Source organism: Chiloscyllium plagiosum, unplaced genomic scaffold (assembly GCF_037043375.1).
Source record: "Chiloscyllium plagiosum isolate Xiang-an unplaced genomic scaffold, Cpla_swu_hap1 HiC_scaffold_47, whole genome shotgun sequence".
Classification (NCBI taxonomy): Eukaryota; Metazoa; Chordata; class Chondrichthyes; order Orectolobiformes; family Hemiscylliidae; genus Chiloscyllium; species Chiloscyllium plagiosum.
This window is the reverse complement of record NW_028270185.1, coordinates 16,825,206-16,844,037: the sequence shown is the minus strand read 5'-3', so window position 1 is coordinate 16,844,037 and position 18,832 is coordinate 16,825,206. Positions and strand designations below refer to the sequence as shown.

The 18,832-nt window shown below is 49.9% G+C and overlaps 1 protein-coding gene across 1 annotated transcript in view; it reads right to left on the bottom strand.

Annotated features, from left to right (window-relative positions):
* The window catches only part of LOC122542875 (uncharacterized), a 32,796-nt gene extending 14,357 nt beyond the window's left edge, over positions 1 to 18,439 (bottom strand). Inside the window, exons 1-6 of the mRNA XM_043680985.2 lie at positions 17,295 to 18,439; positions 16,035 to 16,183; positions 12,702 to 12,836; positions 9,084 to 9,286; positions 7,666 to 7,746; positions 6,954 to 7,070 (exon numbers count right to left, since the gene is read on the bottom strand). Coding sequence (XP_043536920.2) covers positions 6,954 to 7,070; positions 7,666 to 7,746; positions 9,084 to 9,286; positions 12,702 to 12,836; positions 16,035 to 16,183; positions 17,295 to 18,349 — 1,740 coding nt within the window. The 5' untranslated portion in view covers positions 18,350 to 18,439. The remainder of the gene's footprint in view (positions 1 to 6,953; positions 7,071 to 7,665; positions 7,747 to 9,083; positions 9,287 to 12,701; positions 12,837 to 16,034; positions 16,184 to 17,294) is intronic.
* Between the last annotated feature and the right edge of the window lie 393 nt (positions 18,440 to 18,832).

Below are 18,832 nucleotides of genomic sequence, written 5' to 3'. Positions count from 1 at the left end.
CATTAAGTGGAATACGTTCTGCACTCTCTCTCTCTCTCCGTTAAGTGGAACACTTTCTGCACTCTCTCTCCCCGTTAAGTGGAACACTTTCTGCACTCTCTCTCTCTCTGTTAAGTGTAACACTTTCTGCACTCTCTCTCTCTCTGTTAAGTGGAACACTTTCTGCTCTCTCTCCGTTAAGTGGAACACTTTCTGCACTCTCTCTCTCTCTCTCTCTGTTAAGTGGAACACTTTCTGCACTCTCTCTCTCTGTTAAGTGGAACACTTTCTGCTCTCTCTCCGTTAAGTGGAACACTTTCTGCACTCTCTCTCTCTCTCTCTCTGTTAAGTGTAACACTTTCTGCACTCTCTCTCTCTGTTAAGTGGAACACTTTCTGCACTCTCTCTCCGTTAAGTGGAACACTTTCTGCACTCTCTCTCCGTTAAGTGGAACACTTTCTGCACTCTCTCTCTCTCCGTTAAGTGGAACACTTTCTGCACTCTCTCTCTCTCCGTTAAGTGGAACACTTTCTGCACTCTCTCTCTCTCCGTTAAATGGAACACTTTCTGCACTCTCTCTCTCTCTCGCCGTTAAGTGGAACACTTTCTGCACTCTCTCTCTCTCCATTAAGTGGAACACTTTCTGCACTCTCTCTCTCCGTTAAGTGGAACACTTTCTGCACTCTCTCTCTCCGTTAAATGGAATACTTTCTGCACTCTTTCTCTCCGTTAAGTGGAACACTTTCTGCACTCTCTCTCTCTCCGATAAGTGGAACACGTTCTGCACTCTCTCTCTCTCCGATAAGTGGAACACTTTCTGCACTCTCTCTCTCTCTCTCTCTCTCTCCGTTAAATGTGGAACACTTTCTGCACTCTCTCTCGCCGTTAAGTGGAACACATTCTGCACTCTCTCGCTCTCTCTCCATTAAGTGCAACACTTTCTGCACTCTCTCTCCGTTAAGTGGAACACTTTCTGCACTCTCTCTCTCTCTCTCTCTGTTAAGTGGAACACTTTCTGCACTCTCTCTCTCCGTTAAATGGACACTTTCTGCACTCTCTCTCTCTCTCTCCATTAAGTGGAATACTCTGTGCACTCGCTCTCCGTTAAATGGAACACTTTCTGCACTCTCTCTTTCCGTTAAGTGGAATACTCTGTGCACTCTCTCTCCGTTAAATGGAACACTTTCTGCACTCTCTCTCTCCATTAAACGGAACACTTTCTGCACTCTCTCTCTCCATTAAACGGAACACTTTCTGCACTCTCTCTCTCCGTTAAGTGGAACACTTTCTGCACTCTCTCTCTATCTCTCTCTTTGTTAAGTGGAACACTTTCTGCACTCTCTCTCTCCGTTAAATGGAATACTTTCTGCACTCTCTCTCTCCGTTAAGTGGAACACTTTCTGCACTCTCTCTCTCTCTCTCTGTTAAGTGGAACACTTTCTGCACTCTCTCTCTCCGTTAAATGGAACACTTTCTGCACTCTCTCTCTCTCTCTCGCCGTTAAGTGGAACACTTTCTGCACTCTCTCTCTCTCCGTTAAGTGGAACACTTTCTGCACTCTCTCTCTCTCCGTTAAGTGGAACACTTTCTGCACTCTCTCTCTCTCCGTTAAATGGAACACTTTCTGCACTCTCTCTCTCTCCGTTAAGTGGAACACTTTCTGCACTCTCTCTCTCTCCGTTAAGTGGAACACTTTCTGCACTCTCTCTCTCTCCGTTAAGTGGAACACTTTCTGCACTCTCTCTCTCTCCGTTAAGTGGAACACTTTCTGCACTCTCTCTCTCTCCGTTAAATGGAACACTTTCTGCACTCTCTCTCGCCGTTAAGTGGAACACATTCTGCACTCTCTCTCTCCATTAAGTGGAACACTTTCTGCACTCTCTCTCGCCGTTAAGTGGAACACATTCTGCACTCTCTCTCTCCATTAAGTGGAACACTTTCTGCACTCTCTCTCACTCTCTCCGTTAAGTGGAATACTTTCTGCACTCACTCTCTCCGTTAAGTGGAACACTTTGTGCACTCTCTCTCTGTGTTAAATGGAATACTTTCTGCACTCTCTCTCTCTATCTCCATTAAGTGGAATACTTTCTGCACTCTCTCTCTCTCTCTCCGTTAAGTGGAACACTTTCTGCACTCTCTCTCTCTCTCTCTCTCTCCGTTAAATGGAACACTTTCTGCACTCTCTCTCTCTCTCTCACCGTTAAGTGGAACACTTTCTGCACTCTCTCTCCCTGTTAAGTGGAACACTTTCTGCACTCTCTCACCCCGTTAAGTGAAACACTTTCTGCTCTCTCTCTCTCTCTCTCTCTGTTCAGTGTAACACTTTCTGCACTCTCTCTCTCTGTTAAGTGGAACACTTTCTGCACTCTCTCTCTCCGTTAAGTGGAACACTTTCTGCACTCTCTCTCTCTGTTAAGTGTAACACTTTCTGCACTCTCTCTCTCTGTTAAGTGGAACACTTTCTGCTCTCTCTCCGTTAAGTGGAACACTTTCTACACTCTCTCTCTCTCTCTGTTAAGTGGAACCCTTTCTGCACTCTCTCTCTCTGTTAAGTGGAACACTTTCTGCTCTCTCTCTCCGTTAAGTGGAACACTTTCTGCACTCTCTCTCTCTCTGTTAAGTGTAACACTTTCTGCACTCTCTCTCTCTGTTAAGTGGAACACTTTCTGCACTCTCTCTCCGTTAAGTGGAACACTTTCTTCACTCTCTTCTCCGTTAAGTGGAACACTTTCTGCACTCTCTCTCTCTCCGTTAAGTGGAACACTTTCTGCACTCTCTCTCTCCGTTAAGTGGAACACTTTCTGCACTCTCTCTCTCTCTCCCCGTTAAGAGGAACACTTTCTGCACTCCCTCCCTCCATTAAGTGGAACACTTTCTGCACACTCTCGCTCTGTTAAGTGGAACACTTTCTGCACTCTCTCTCTCTCCATTAAACGGAACACTTTCTGCACTCTCTCTCTCCATTAAGTGGAATACTCTGTGCACTCGCTCTCCGTTAAATGGAACACTTTCTGCACTCTCTCTTTCCGTTAAGTGGAATACTCTGTGCACTCTCTCTCCGTTAAATGGAACACTTTCTGCACTCTCTCTCTCCATTAAACGGAACACTTTCTGCACTCACTCTCTCCGTTAAATGGAAAACTTTCTGCACTCTCTCTTTCCATTAAGTGGAATACTCTGTGCACTTTCTCTCCGGTAAATGGAACACTTTCTGCACTCTCTCTCTCTCCCCGTTAAGTGGTACACTTTCTGCACTCTCTCTCTCTCTCTCACTCTATTAAGGGGAATACTCTGGGCACACTCTCTCTGTTAAATGGAACACTTTCTGCACACTCTCTCTCTCTCTCCGTTAAGTGGAACACTTTCTGCACTCTCTCTCTCTCCGTTAAGTGGAACACTTTCTGCACTCTCTCTCCATTAAATGGAATACTTGCTGCACTCTCTCTCTCGCTCTCTATCCATTAAACGGAACACTTTCTGCACACTCTCTCTCCATTAAACGGAACACTTTCTGCACTCTCTCTCTCTCCATTAAGTGGAATACTCTGTGCACTCGGTCTCCGTTAAATGGAACACTTTCTACACACTCTCTCTCCCGTAAGTGGAACACTTTCTGCACTCTCTCTCTCTGTTAAATGGAATACTTTCTGCACTCTCTCTCCCCGTTAAGTGAAACACTTTCTGCTCTCTCTCTCTCTGTATCTCCGTTAAGTGGAATACTTTCTGCACTGTCTCTCTCTCTCCGTTAAGTGGAACACTTTCTGCTCTCTCTCCGTTAAGTGGAACACTTTCTGCACTCTCTCTCTCTCTGTTAAGTGGAACACTCTCTGCACTCTTTCTCCGTTAAATGGAACGCTTTCTGCACTCTCTCTCTTTCCGTTAAGTGGAACACTTTCTGCTCTCTCTCTCTCTCTCTCTCTGTTAAGTGTAACACTTTCTGCACTCTCTCTCTCTTGTTAAGTGGAACACTTTCTGCACTCTCTCTCCGTTAAGTGGAACACTTTCTGCACTCTCTCTCCGTTAAGTGGAACACTTTCTGCACTCTCTCTCCGTTAAGTGGAACACTTTCTGCACTCACTCTCTCTCTCCGTTAAGTGGAACACTTTCTGCTCTCTCTCTCCGTTAAGTGGAACACTTTCTGCACTCTCTCTCTCTCTGTTAAGTGGAACACTTTCTGCACTCTCTCTCTCTCCGTTAAGTGGAACACTTTCTGCTCTCTCTCTCCGTTAAGTGGAACACTTTCTGCACTCTCTCTCTCTCTCTCTGTTAAATGGAACACTTTCTGCACTCTCTCTCTCCGTTAAGTGGAACACTTTCTGCACTCTCTCTCTCCGTTAAATGGAACACTTTCTGCACTCTCTCTCTCTCTCTCTCTGTTAAATGGAACACTTTCTGCACTCTCTCTCTCCGTTAAGTGGAACACTTTCTGCACTCTCTCTCTCCGTTAAATGGAACACTTTCTGCACTCTCTCTCTCCGTTAAGTGGAACACTTTCTGCACTCTCTCTCTCCGTTAAATGGAACACTTTCTGCACTCTCTCTCTCTCTCCGTTAAATGGAACACTTTCTGCACTCTCTTTCTCTCTCTGTTAAATGGAACACTTTCTGCACTCTCTCTCTCTCTCTCCGTTAAATGGAACACTTTCTGCAGTCTCTCTCTCCGTTAAGTGGAACACTTTCTGCACTCTCTCTCCGTTAAGTAGAACACTTTCTGCACTCTCTCTCTCCGTTAAGTGGAACACTTTCTGCTCTCTCTCTCCGTTAAGTGGAACACTTTCTGCACTCTCTCTATCTCTCTGTTAAGTGGAACACTCTCTGCACTCTCTCTCTCTCTGTTAAGTGGAACACTTTCTGCTCTCTCTCTCCGTTAAGTGGTACACTTTCTACACTCTCTCTCTGTTAACTGGAACACTTTCTGCTCTCTCTCTCCGTTAAGTGGAACATTTTCTACACTCTCTCCGTTAAGTGGAACACTTTCTGCACTCTCTCTCTGTTAAGTGGAACACTTTCTGCTCTCTCTCTCCGTTAAGTGGAACACTTTCTGCACTCTCTCTCTCTCTCTCTCCCTCCGTTAAGTGGAACACTTTCTGCACTCTCTCTCTGTTAAATGGAACACTTTCTGCACTCTCTCTGTCTCTCTCTGTTAAATGGAACACTTTCTGCACTCTCTCTCTCTCTGTTAAATGGAACACTTTCTGCACTCTCTCTCTCTCTCTCTCTCTCTGTTAAATGGAACACTTTCTGCACTCTCTCTCTCTGTTAAATGGAACACTTTCTGCACTCTCTCTCTCTCTCTCTCCGTTAAGTGGAACACTTTCTGCACTCTCTCTCTGTTAAGTGGAACACTTTCTGCACTCTCTCTCTCTGTTAAATGGAACACTTTCTGCACTCTCTCTCTCTCTCTCTCTGTTAAATGGAACACTTTCTGCACTCTCTCTCTCTCTCTCTGTTAAATGGAACACTTTCTGCACTCTCTCTCTCTCTCTGTTAAATGGAACACTTTCTGCACTCTCTCTCTCTCTCTCTCTCTCTGTTAAATGGAACACTTTCTGCACTCTCTCTCTCTCTCTGTTAAATGGAACACTTTCTGCACTCTCTCTCTCTCTCTCTGTTAAATGGAACACTTTCTGCACTCTCTCTCTCTCTCTCCGTTAAATGGAACACTTTCTGCTCTCTCCCTCCCCGTTAAGTGTAACACTTTCTGCACTCTCTCTCTGTCTCTCTCTGTCCGTTAAGTGGAACCCTTTCAAGGCAGAGGGGGAGTAGATTTATACTCCCTTCTTTCCCACGAGGCAGCACTCTCTGGACTGGCCAACATTTATTGTCTATCCCTAACTGCCCAGAGGGTAGTTAAAAGTCACCTGTGGGTCTGGAGTTACACATAGGCCAGTCCAGGTAAGGATGGCAGACGTCTTCCCTACAGAATATTAGTTTGGGTTTTTCCAGCAATTGGCAATGGTCAGCATTAGTCTGTTAATTCCAGATTTTCTTTCTGTGGAGTTTTCAAACTGCACCATCTGCCGTGGCCGGTTTCGAACCCAGGCCCCTTTGGTCTCAGGATTAACTGTCCCGTGACAATAGCATTAGGCCATCAACTCCCCATTTCTTGCGGGGTGTGAGCCTGTGGAAATCTCTACCACAGGAGACAGCGGAGGTTGGGTCACTAAATCTATTCAAAATAAAAATGAGACTGATAAGCTTTTAGATTTTAAAGACATCAAAAGGGCTATGGAGAAAAAGCACAAAACTAGCATTGAGATAGAGGAGCAGCCGAGGGTGCAGAAGGCACTTACAAGGATATTGCCAGGGTTTGAGCTACAGGGAGAGGCTGAACAGGCTGGCGCTGTTTTCCCTGGAGCGTCAGAGGCTGAGGGGTGACTTTATTGATGTTTATAAAATTATGAGGGGCATGGATAGGATAAATAGACAAAGTCTGTCCCCTGGGGTGGGGGAGTTCAGAACTAGAGGGCATAGGTTTAGGGTGAGAGGGGAAAGATATAAAAGAGACCTAAGGGGCAACTTTTTCACGCAGAGGGTGGTACGTGTATGGAATGAGCTGCCAGAGGAAGTGGTAGATATAGGTACAGTTACAACGTTTAAAAGAAATTAGGACAGGTGTGTGAGGGTTGAGGGGGATGTGGGCCAAATGTAGGAAATGGGACCGGTTTAGTTGAGGAAATCTGATTAGCATGGACACAGCTGGGCTGAAGGGTCTGTTTCTGTGTTGTATGACGCTATCATATGGAATGACAGAGCATGTTTGACGGCCCAAACTGCCTGCTCCTATCCCTAGCTTGAGAGAGACCAGCAGGAAGGTTGGGATTGTGGGTTGGAGGATTCACTTCAGCTGACCTGAGTGTATGGGCAGAGCAGGCGCAAAGGGCCGTAGGCTCCTGACTCAAGGTTATGGGAAGGGCAAGGAGGAAAGGGCTGCTCTGCATTGCCGACAGGCGAGTGGCTCAGGAGATTGCAAACCTGCGCTCCCTCGGCCCAGTGGAACGACTGCACTGTCACGTCCAGGCGAGTGACCAGCATCTGCCGACGGCATACGTACTCAACACTCAGCGCTTGATGGATCTCCTTCAGGTTCTCCTGTGGCAAGGAATACGGCAGGGTTAGTGAGGATCTTTCTTCGCTCTTCATTCTACCGGGAGGGGATGGGCATCGCTGCCACCTGTGGGACGTCGCCATGATGAGCACGTGGGACAGGGTTACCTGTTTCCCCCCCCACCCCCACTCAAACCGGGCAATGCCCAACTTCCACCTTGGCAACCGGCCAAGGTGGGCACTCAGTGGCACCCCAGGGGGGCAGTATTCTTGTCTTGCCGCGCACCTCAGGTCAAGGGGCACCAACAACCCTCAGGCGAATGGCACCAGATGCCCCGCCCCTCCCCCAACTCAGACTCAGCTAAGAATCGCCGGGAATGGAGCAAAGGGAATGGACTCACTCTCTTACCCGGGAGGAGCGGGGCGTGGGGACGCCGGCTGGTGTTCATCCCCCACCCCGTGAAGTGGTGTTGGTGACTGGGAATGAGGAAATTCCCACCCGGGTAACACTGCCCAGTGCAGGAGAGGGTCTGGACGGGCAGGGGATGGGGTGGGGGGGGGGGGGGGGGAATAGCTCAGACAGCGTTGGCCATCTTTCTTTGCGAAGGTTACAGAGAGACAGCGGGAGGTGACACCGTACCCATTGTTCCGGCCCCAGGCTCTTGCTCAGCAGGGCTTTTCCCACTCCACCCTCCGGCAACCCGGCACTGACATCTCGGAGCTGGAAAACAAATATTCACACGGGTTAGATTAGATTACTTACAGTGTGGAAACAGGCCCTTCGGCCCAACAAGTCCACACCGACCCACCGAAGCGCAACCCACCCATACCCCTACATTCACCCCTTACCTAACACTATGGGCAATTTAGCATGGCCAATTCACCTGACCTGCACACCTTTGGATTGTGGGAGGAAACTGGAGCACCCGGTGGAAACCTACGCAGACACGGGGAGAACGTGCAAACTCCACACAGTCAGTCGCCTGAGTCGGGAACTGAACCCGGGTCTACAGGCGCTGTGAGGCAACAGTGCTAACCACTGTGCCACCGTGCCGCCCATGAATGGGTTAGACACAGGGTGGATTCATTCATCGCACACGTGCAGAGTTGGCCCCTTCCCAGCATGCATTTCTATGCCTCCTCATTGCACATGTCTGTGTCTACACACACAGACAAGTTCATATTAAAGACACCCTCACAGGTTATATTGCTCACTGTCCTGTGAAGCTCGGCTCTACCTCCTTAGGGAAACACAGCCGATTGAACAATTCACGGGACACTTTCAAAGCTGCACAGAAACAGACCCTTCGGCCCTAAACCGTCCATGCTGACCAGGTTTCCTAAACATTACTGTTCCCATTTACCTGTGTTTGGCCCACATCCCTCTCACCCCCTTCCTATTCATGCCCAAACGTCTTTTAAATGTTGTAATTGTACCAGCCCCCTCCACGTCCTCTACAGCTCATTCCATACACGCACCACCCTCTGTGTGAAAAGGTTGCCCCTTTTATATCTTTCCCCTCTCACCTTAAACCTATGCCCTCTAGTTTTGGACACCCCCACCCACCCCAAGACCTTGGCTATTCACCCTATCCATGACCCTGCCCTTGATTTTATAAACCTCAATAAGGTCATCCTTCAGCCCCTGGCGCTCCAGGGAGAAAGAGAGTCCCAGTATATCCAACCTCTCCTTATAACTCAAACCTTTCGGTCTCGTTAACGTCCTTGGAAATCTTTACTGCGCCCTTTCCGGATTGACAACATCCTTCCTCTAGCAGGGCGACCAGAATTGTACGCAGCGCTCACCAATGTCTTGCCCAGTTATAACACGATGGCCCAGCGCCTGTACTCAGTGCTCTCACTGGTGAAGGCAAGTGTGCTGTCGTCTGACAAACAAACTGAACTCTCAGCAAACAAAAATAAACAAGAGCTGAAACCTTCAAGGAAATCAACCACAAATGCAATGTTTCGATGTTTCATATCATTTTAAATCGCAAGGGGGCTTCAGACAACTCCTCCGACATACCCTCCCCCCACCAATGTCTCCAGGCTCCTTACTTTAGTTTCCAGGTCTCTAAAGAGTTGGGGCACAGGGGTGTCTCGGGTGGGTTCAGCCATACCCAGCGTCTGGCACAGAGGCTGCAGTTCTTTGAGGATCTCGTTGTCATCACCATCGCCAGCGTCCCTCGGTACCTGGCACTGCGCCAAGGGCTTCCTGGCGTGTAAGATTCTAGCTGCCAGGAGCTCCGAGCCCAGGAACACTGAAACCAAAGTCAAAGTGACAGACATCAACTGGCGCCCAGTGGCACAGGAACAGAGGTAACTAGAGCACAAGGAGGCCGTTCAGCTCTTCGGGCCTGCCCCACCCTACCCTAGGATCTGGGCTCAGCATTCAGCTCAGTCCCCTGTTCCCACTTTCTCCCGGTCCCCTTTGATTCCTTTATCCCGAAGAGCTCTATCTAACTCCTTCTTGAAAACGTTCAATGTTTTGGTCTGAACCACTTTCTGTGGCAGAGAGTTCTACAGGCTTCCCCACTCTCTGGGTAGGGACATTTATAGAGTTAAACACCCACAGAATCAAACCCTTCGGTCCAACTCGTCCATGCCAACCAGATATCATAGATTAATCTAGTCTCATTTGCCAGCACTTGGCCAATATCCCTCTGAACACTTCTCATTCATCCTGACGTCTTTTAAATGCTATAATTGTACCAGCCTCCACCACTTCCTCTGGCAACTTATTCCATACACGTACCACCCTCTGCGTGAAAAAGTTGCCCCTTAGGTCCCTTTTAAATCTTTCCCTTCTCACCTTAAACCTATAACCTCTGGTTCTGGACTCCCCCACCCCAGGGAAAAGACTTTGTCTATTTATCCTATCCATGCCCCTCACGATTTTATAAACCTTGTTAAGCTCACTCCTCAGCCTCCGACACTCCAGGGAAAACAGCCCCAGTCTGTTCAACCTATCCCTCCATCCCTGGCAACATCTTTGTAAACCTTGTCTGAACCCTTTGAGGATTAGCATCTTTCTGAACACAAGGAGGCTAGAATTGAACTCAAGAATTGGCCTAACCAATGTCCTGTACAGCCATAACATAATGACCCAACTCCTGTACTCAATGCTCTGACCAATAAAGGAAAGTATACCAAACGCCTTCTTCACTATCCTATCTACTTGTAATTCTACTTTCAAGGAGCTATGAACCTGCACTCCAAGGTCTCTTTGTTCAGCAACATTCCCTAGGACCTTACCATTAAGTGTATAAAGTCCCTCTCCGATTTGCCTTTCCAAAGTGCAGCACCTCACATTTATCTAAATTAAACTCCATCTGCCACTTCGCAGCCTATTGACCCATCTGGTCCAGATCCTGTTGTAATCTGAGGTAACCTTTTTCACGGTCCACTACACCTCCAATTTTGGTGTCATCTGCAAACTTACTAACTGTCCCTTCTATGTTCACATCGAAATCATTTATATAAATGATGAAAAGCAGTGGACTCCTTGCGGCACTCCACTGGTCACAGGCCTCCAGTCTGAAAAACAACCCTCCACCACCACCCTCTGTCTTCTACCTTTAAGCCAATTTTGTATTCAATTGACTAGCGTCCCCGGATCCCATGTGGTCTAACCTCACTAACCAGTCTCCCATGGGGAACCTTGTCGAATACCTTGCTGAAGCCCAAATAGACAACATCTACTGCTCTGCCCTCATCAATCTTCTTTGTTACTTCTTCAAAAAACTCTATCAAACTCGTGAAACACGATTTTCCATGCACAAAGTCATGCTGACTATCCCTAATCAGTCCTTGCCTTTCCAAATACATATAAATCTCGTCCCCTCAGGATTCCCTACAACAACTTGCCCACCACTGACATCAGGGTCACTGGTCTATAATTCCCTGGCTTGTCCGTACCATCCTTCTTAAATAATGACATCACGCGAGCCAACTTCCGGTCTTCCGGCACCTCACCTGTAACTATCCATGATGCAAATATCTCAGCAAGGGGCCCAGCAATCACTTCCTAGTTTCCCACAAAGTTCTGGGAAATACCTGGTCAGGTCCCAGGAATTTATCCACCTTTATGCATTTTAAAACCTCCAGCACCTCCTCCTCTTTAACATGGACACTTTTCAAGACATTGCTATTTATTTCCCCCAAGCTTCCAAGCCCTTCTCCCCGGTAAATATTGAGGTGAAATATTCATTTCGTTTCTCACCCATCTCCTGTGGCTCCGTCATTGATCTTTAAGGGGCCCTATTCTCTCCCTAGTTACCTTTTTTGCCCTTAGTGTATTTGTGGAATCTCTTTGGATTCTCCTTAAATCCTATTTCCCAAAGCTATCTCATGTCCTATTTTTGTCCCTCTGATTTCCCAGAGTATTCTCCTGCTGCCGTTGTACTCCGAGGGATTCACCCAATCCCAGCTGTCTATAGCTGAGGTACACCTCCTTCCTTTTCCTAACCAGTACCTCAGTTTCTCCAGTCATCCAGCATTCCCTCCACCTACCAGCTTTGCTCTTTAAATAACAGGAACGCACTATCTCTGAACTCAATATCGTATCTCTTCATCTCAGTCCTAAACAAATGACCGTGTACCCTTCGACTGTGGCCCCATTGGGAACGTCCTTCCTGCACCTAACCTGTTAGAATTTCACAGGTTTCTCTGAGAATCCCCCTCATTCTTCCAAACTCCAGTGTGTACAGTCCTAACTGACTCAAACTCTCCTCAGTGCTGCCGTCCGAGGGATCAGTCTGGTGACCCTCCGTCGCTGGACTCCCTCCATCACCAGAACATCCTCCTTCAGATAAGGGGACCAAAACTGACCACAATACCCCAGGGTGTGGTCTCCCCACGGTCCCGAGACAATTGCGGTGGTGGAGGGAGTAGATGTCTGTGGCCTCAGCTGGAGTATTGGATCTAACTCTGAACACCACATAGGTTGTTCTGTTATAACGTGATAGTTCTGTTCCTCCGTCACCCCATACTGTAGAAAATCACAGCACGGAAAACCACTACAAAAAACAAAGAAAATTTACAGCCCAGGAACAGGCCCTTTGGCCCTCCAAGCCTGAGCCGATCCAAATTCACTGTCCAAACCTGTCGCCCAATTCCTAAGCATCTGTATCCCTCTGCTCCCCACCTACTCAGGCATCTGTCCAGACGCATCTTAAATGAATCTCCCGTACCTGCCTCTACCACCTCTTCTGGCAACGTGTTCCAGGCACTTACCACCCTCTGTGTGAAGTACTTGCCGCGTGTATCCCCCTTAAACTTTTTACCTCTCACCTTGAATGCATGACCTCTCATTATGGAATCTCTCACCCTGGGAGAAAGCTTATGTCTATCCACCCTGTCTATACCCTTCTGATCCACCACCTGTGAATTGGGAGAGAAGGGGAATGGAAGAGTTTGGTTCAGGAGCTAGCTCTGGAATGGCTGGCTAATCCGTGTTATTGCTCCTTTTAGTTACTAGGCCTCAGGCTCGGCAGATGAGGCCTCAGTGTGTCTGTCCACGATGAACTCCAGGGTGGGTACTGTGATACGAGTACAGAGTGGACACTCTCCACCACCACCACTGGCAATCCCACACGTACCCCACCTCCATTACACAGTGGGATCTAGCTTCTCCCCCTCACACCCTGTCTCTCCAACACATCGTCAGATACTTACACAGCAGCTGGAGACAGCTCTCTGTGTTGTTCAGCCTGGAGGTCACATCGCCCGCGGTGAGTGACGGATAGGGGCAGCGCAACTCATTCACCAAGCCGCTGGCTTCCAGTTGGAAGGTTTCCGAATCTTCAGGGCCTACAGAGCGGAAACGGAGCCTGTGAGCAAGTCGGATTGGATCCACCAAAGGCCAACCGACCCACACTGCCTGTGCCACGTGCCACATAGCAACCGAATTGGGGTGAGGCGAGGGGAAGGGGAGGGGATGGCGGGTGAGATAAGGGAATGGGAAACAGCCATTCAGCCCATCGAGCGGGCTCTGCTATTTAACCTGAATGCTGCCCCAATTGTGTTTACCTGTCTTCCACCTGCCCCCTCCACCTGCCCCCACCAACAACACTAATGTTCCTTGTGGATCGCTTCAACTTTTCTTTCAGAGACCAGCCTCTTGTTCCGTGGGGGGGGGGGAGGGAAGAGGGAGCGTATCCCACAGGTCAGTGCCCGTCTGGTGCTGTTGTTATTGTCCTGCAAGCACTGACTGACTGACGTGTTCAGCTCCACTCCCTTCACCGAGCCTCCCTGCGTTACTCCAGAGCTCCGACTGCTGAATGATTCCCCAGACGGAATTGTCATTAACCGCCCTGGGTTACCCTGAAGGGGCATTGGAGAGCCCCCCCCCTCCCCCACCACGGGTGCAGCGCTGTCCTTCGGTACGGGCAGAATCACCACTGGCACATTCACACGTGACGGCGCTGGCACGCCCCAATGCCATCGCCACGCGATTGTATGGCACTGCCGCTGGGCATCCATCAGCCTTTCCTTACCTCCACCCTCACCGACCAGCTGACTGCATCACTCGGGGGGGCGGGGGCACTGGGGAGGGGTTAAGGGGCAGTGGGGGAGAGAAGAGACAGCACTCCACTGGGTCAACCACTTTCTAACACATTTCAGGGGCACCAGGCCACGTATGTTACATGTGAGACCATCAGGGCAGTGCCACAGAATGCCACTGGTAGGGGCATCAGGCTGCACGGGTAGCGAGTGCGCCTGGCTGGCATCTCCCCTTCACTCTCTCCCCACCCCCAAAACTGCACTTCCCCCCACACACACTGTAATCTGCAACAAATGTCCTGAGGGTGGGATGTATGGCCTTGGGGAGCGGTCTCTCAGGGGGGTGGGGAGCCGGAGTCCCCAGATCCCATCACGAGAGGCCTGACTGAGGCCTGTATCACAACAACAAATTGCATTCCCATAGTTGTCTCTGTACAGCCCCTGCAGGATGTGGGCGCCCATTGGTACAACCAGTACATGCTGCCCACCCCTTCAGCCAGTGTGTTCCACTTGGGTCATTTCAGGGGGCAGTTAAGAGTCACTGTGAGTCTAGAGTCACATGACAGAATGGGAGCAGAGTTGCTGGGTAGCAAGAGGCCATTCAGCCCATCAGCTGGTTAAATGAGCATACTGACTTAGTGCAACTCCCCTGATTTCTCCTCATAACCTGCAACGCTTCTATTTGAATAATCATCTAGTGGCGTATTTAGGCCCTATGTAAGCCAGACCAGGTAAGGATGGCAGATTTCCTTCCCTGAAGGGCCAGATGGGGTTTTTACAACAATTGGTTGTTCTGATCACCATCAGTATAACTTCCTTTCAATGTCAGGTTTGTTTCTTGAATTTGGATGCCCTGGTGGGATTTGAACCTCAGAACTTAAGCCTGGGGCCTCTGGATAGCGATTCCACCGTCAGTATCTCTTTCCCAAAACACAGTGAAATATTCTGAGGCACACCTTCACAGGCAGTTTAGAGTCAGAGAAAAACTGTCTGCACCAGGAAGGAGAGGGGACGTTTGTGGGTGTGGTGCCAATCAAGCGGGGGTTGCTTTGTCCTGGATAGTGTCGAGCTTTTTGAGTGTTGTTGGAGCTGCCCCCATCCAGGGGCAAGTGGGGAGCATTCCCTCACACTCCTGACTTGGGTCTTGTAGATGGTGGACAGGCTTGGGGGAGTCAGGGGGTGAGTTCCTCGCTGCAGTATACCTAGCCTCTGACCTGCTCATGTAACCATAGTATTTATTTGGCAAGTCCAGGTCAGCTTCTGGTCAATGGTAACCCTCAGGATGTTGATAGTAGGGGAATTCAGTGATTGTCAAGGAGCGGTGATTAGATCGCCTATGATTGGTGATTCATAGCCTGGCATTTATGTGGCATCTACTTGTCACTCCAAGTCTGGATATCCACATTTTCCCTCCCCCCACATTATCCCAGTCCCAAGCCTCCAACTCGGCACCCCCCTCCGGACCCGTCCATCACTGCCCCCCTCTGACCTATCACCTTCATCCCCTCTCATTTATCTCTCAGCCCCGGCCCACAAACCTCATTCCTGATGAAGGGCTTTTGCCCGAAACGTCGATTCTCCTGCTCCTCGGGTGCTGCCTGACCTGCTGTGCTTTTCCAGCACCACACTCTCCACTCAAGCCTGGATATTGTCCAGATCTTGGTGCATTTGAACACGGACTGCTGCAGTATCTGAGGGGTCAGGGAGGGTGCTGAACATTGTGTAATCATCGGCAAATATCCTCACTTCTGGAGGGTCATTGATGAAGCAGCTGAAGATGGTTGGGGCCTAGGACACTACCCTGAGGGGCTCCTGCAGAGATGTCCTGGAGCTGAGATGACTGACCTCCAACAACCACGACCATCTTCCTGTGTGTCACATATGGCTCTAGTCAGCAAAGAGTTCGCCCCCCCCCAATACCCATCAATTCCAGATTTAATAGTTTTTTTTTCTCCAGATTGCAGACATCCCTGACTGCTAGAATTTTAATCCGGGCAGGGATTGGCAACTATCAAGACAGGAGAAAGTGAGGTCTGCAGATGCTGGAGATCAGAGCTGAAAATGTGTTGCTGGAAAAGCGCAGCAGGTCTGGCAGCATCCAGGGAACAGGAGAATCGACGTTTCGGGCATAAGCCCTTCTTCAGCCATTCCTGAAGAAGGGCTTATGCCCGAAACGTCGATTCTCCTGTTCCCTGGATGCTGCCTGACCTGCTGCGCTTTTCCAGCAACACATTTTCAGCAACTATCAAGACAGCATTGGATGATTATTTGAACAGAGATGGTGTGTGTTGAAAGGGCAGGAGTGTGGCACTCTGGGTAATAGAGCCAGGCACGATGGGCCGAATGGCCTGCACTGTAACGATTCTGTGATGGAGGGGATGGGGGGGGACAATTAGGAGATAGCCTGAAGGAACCTTGCTGTGATTTTTTTACGGACAACCCGACAGCCAGGAGGCCTTTCCTTCCTCTTGTTCCCAAATAAAGAGGACCCCCGCGCTCGCTCACCCGTCGTCGGGGTGATGCATTCCTCCAGAGGGCTTATGGACTTCAGCTCAGACGCCAGCCAGGAACACAAGGCGGTAAAGTGGAGGGAGCATGGACCCTCGCTCGCTGCCTGGCAAAGCATGCCCTCTTCGACCAGAGGCCCGGGGGACCTGAAATGCACAGGGCGGGAAACAGAGACTTGAGAACGTGACCAGCGATACTCCTCACCGATCACACAACCCCTAAGGTGCCGGAAGAGACCACTCGGCCCTTCGAGTCCACACCGACCCTCCAAAGGACATCCCACCCGAGCCCAGCCTCTTACCCTGTAACCCTGCACGTCCCATGGCTAACCCGCCCAACCTGCACATCCCTGGACACCATGGCCTTTCCACCTCATCTTTGGACTGTGGCAGAAAACTGGAGCACCCGGAGAACACCCACGCAGACACGGGGAGTACGTGCAAAGGCAACTTCACTCAGACTTAGCTGAAAATAATTGCAACAGATCGTATCCCCTGCCAGAGGGTCTCCAACAAAGTGAAATAGAGAGAATGCTGGAGAAACTCAGATCTGCAGCCTCTGAGGAGAGAGGACACAGAGTGAATGCTTCATGTGCAGGAAGATAGGATTAGTTTGGAATGGCATTACGGTCAGCACAGACACAGTGGGCCGAATGGCCTGGACTGTTCGAAGCTTACATGCTGCCGGATCTGCTGAGCTTCCCCAGCACCTTCAGGTCTCAGATTTCCAGCATCTGTGGTACTTCTTAAAACTTTTGGTCCAGCACTTTCTGTTTCAGGTCAAAAGCTCTTGCCAACTGTGCCTTTCTGGAGGCTTTGAGTTTTCACGGGAGGCCGAACAGGCCGGGGCTTTTATCCCTGGAGCGTCGGAGGCTGAGGGGTGACATTAGAGAAGTTTATAAAATCACGAGGGGCACGGAAAGGGTGAATCGCCAAAGTCTTTTCCCCAGGGGAGGGGAGTCCCGAACTAGAGTTTAAGGCGAGAGGGGAAAGATTTAAAAGGGACCTATGGGGTAATTTTTTTAAAGAGAGGGTGGTGTGTGTATGGAAAGAACTGTCAGAGGAAGTGATTGAGGCTGCTACAATTACAACATTTAAAAGGCATCTGGATGGGTATATGAATAGGAAGGGTTTGGAGGGATATGGGCCGGGTGCTGGCAGGTGGGACTAGATTAATTTAGGATATCTGATTGGCATGGACAGGTTGGACCGAAGGGTCTGTTTCCATGCTGAATGGTTCTACGACTCTCTGACTTACCCCAAGGCTCTGAGTGTCTGCACCACATCCCCTTCCATCCACACACACTGTGCGTCCCTCTCGGTCTCTGACTCCATTCTCTCTCTGTCTGTGTCTCCCTCTGTCTCTATTCTCTCTCTCTCTGTGTCCCCCTCTGTCTCTATTCTCTCTCTCTCTGTGTCCCCCACTCTCTCCATCTGTGTGTCCCCCTCTGTCTCTGTCACAGTCTCCATTCTCTCTCTGTCCCTCACTCCCTCCCTCTGTGTCTCTCCCTCCGTCTCTGTCTCTATTCTCTCTCTCTCCGTGTCTGTGTCCCCCACTCTCTCCATCTGTGTGTCCCCCTCTGTCTCTGTCACAGTCTCCATTCTCTCTCTGTCCCTCACTCCCTCCCTCTGTGTCTCTCCCTCCGTCTCTGTCTCTATTCTCTCTCTCTCCGTGTCTGTGTCCCCCACTCTCTCCATCTGTGTGTCCCCCTCTGTCTCTGTCACAGTCTCCATTCTCTCTCTGTCCCTCACTCCCTCCCTCTGTGTCTCTCCCTCCGTCTCTGTCTCTATTCTCTCTCTCTCCGTGTCTGTGTCCCCCACTCTCTCCATCTGTGTGTCCCCCTCTGTCTCTGTCACAGTCTCCATTCTCTCTCTGTCCCTCACTCCCTCCCTCTGTGTCTCTCCCTCCGTCTCTGTCTCTATTCTCTCTCTCTCCGTGTCTGTGTCCCCCACTCTCTCCATCTGTGTGTCCCCCTCTGTCTCTGTCACAGTCTCCATTCTCTCTCTGTCCCTCACTCCCTCCCTCTGTGTCTCTCCCTCCGTCTCTGTCTCTATTCTCTCTCTCTCCGTGTCTGTGTCCCCCACTCTCTCCATCTGTGCGTCCCCCTCTGTCTCTGTCACAGTCTCCATTCTCTCTCTGTCCCTCACTCCCTCCCTCTGTGTCTCTCCCTCCATTCTCTCTCTCTCCGTGTCTGTGTCCCTTTCACTCTCCCTCTGTGTGTCCCCCTCTGTCTCTGTTGCTGAATCTATTCTCTCTCTGTTTGTGTCCCTCACTTTCTCCCTCTGTGTATCTCCCTCCGTTACTGACTCCATTCTCTCTCTATCTCTCTCTCTCTGTCCTTCACTCTCTCCCTCTGTGTGTCTCCCTGTCCCTCACTCTTTCTGTCCCTGTCCCTCTCTCTGTCTCCTGCTCTGTCCCTGTCCCTCACTCTTTCTGTCTCTCTCCCTGTCCCTCTGCCTCCCTGTCCCTCTTTCTGTCTCCCTCCCTCTCCCTGTCCCTGTCCCTGTCCCTGTACCTCTCCCTGTCTCTGTCTGTCTCTCTCCCTCCCTGTCCCTGTCCCTGTCCCTCTCTCTGTCTCCCTCTCTGTCTCCCTCCCTGTCTCCCTCCCTGTCCCTGGAGCAGATCCTCTCCCACCCCCTGGAGAAGAGGGCGGGGCATCAACCATACTTCCGGGGGCGGGGCATCGAAGGTGACCCGAGACTAATGGGTGTCTCCTGGGTCCTAGAGACCGGCTTTGGCTGGGCTGAATGGTCTCTTTCTAAAGTAGGGTAGTGCAGAACTAGAGGGTATCGTTT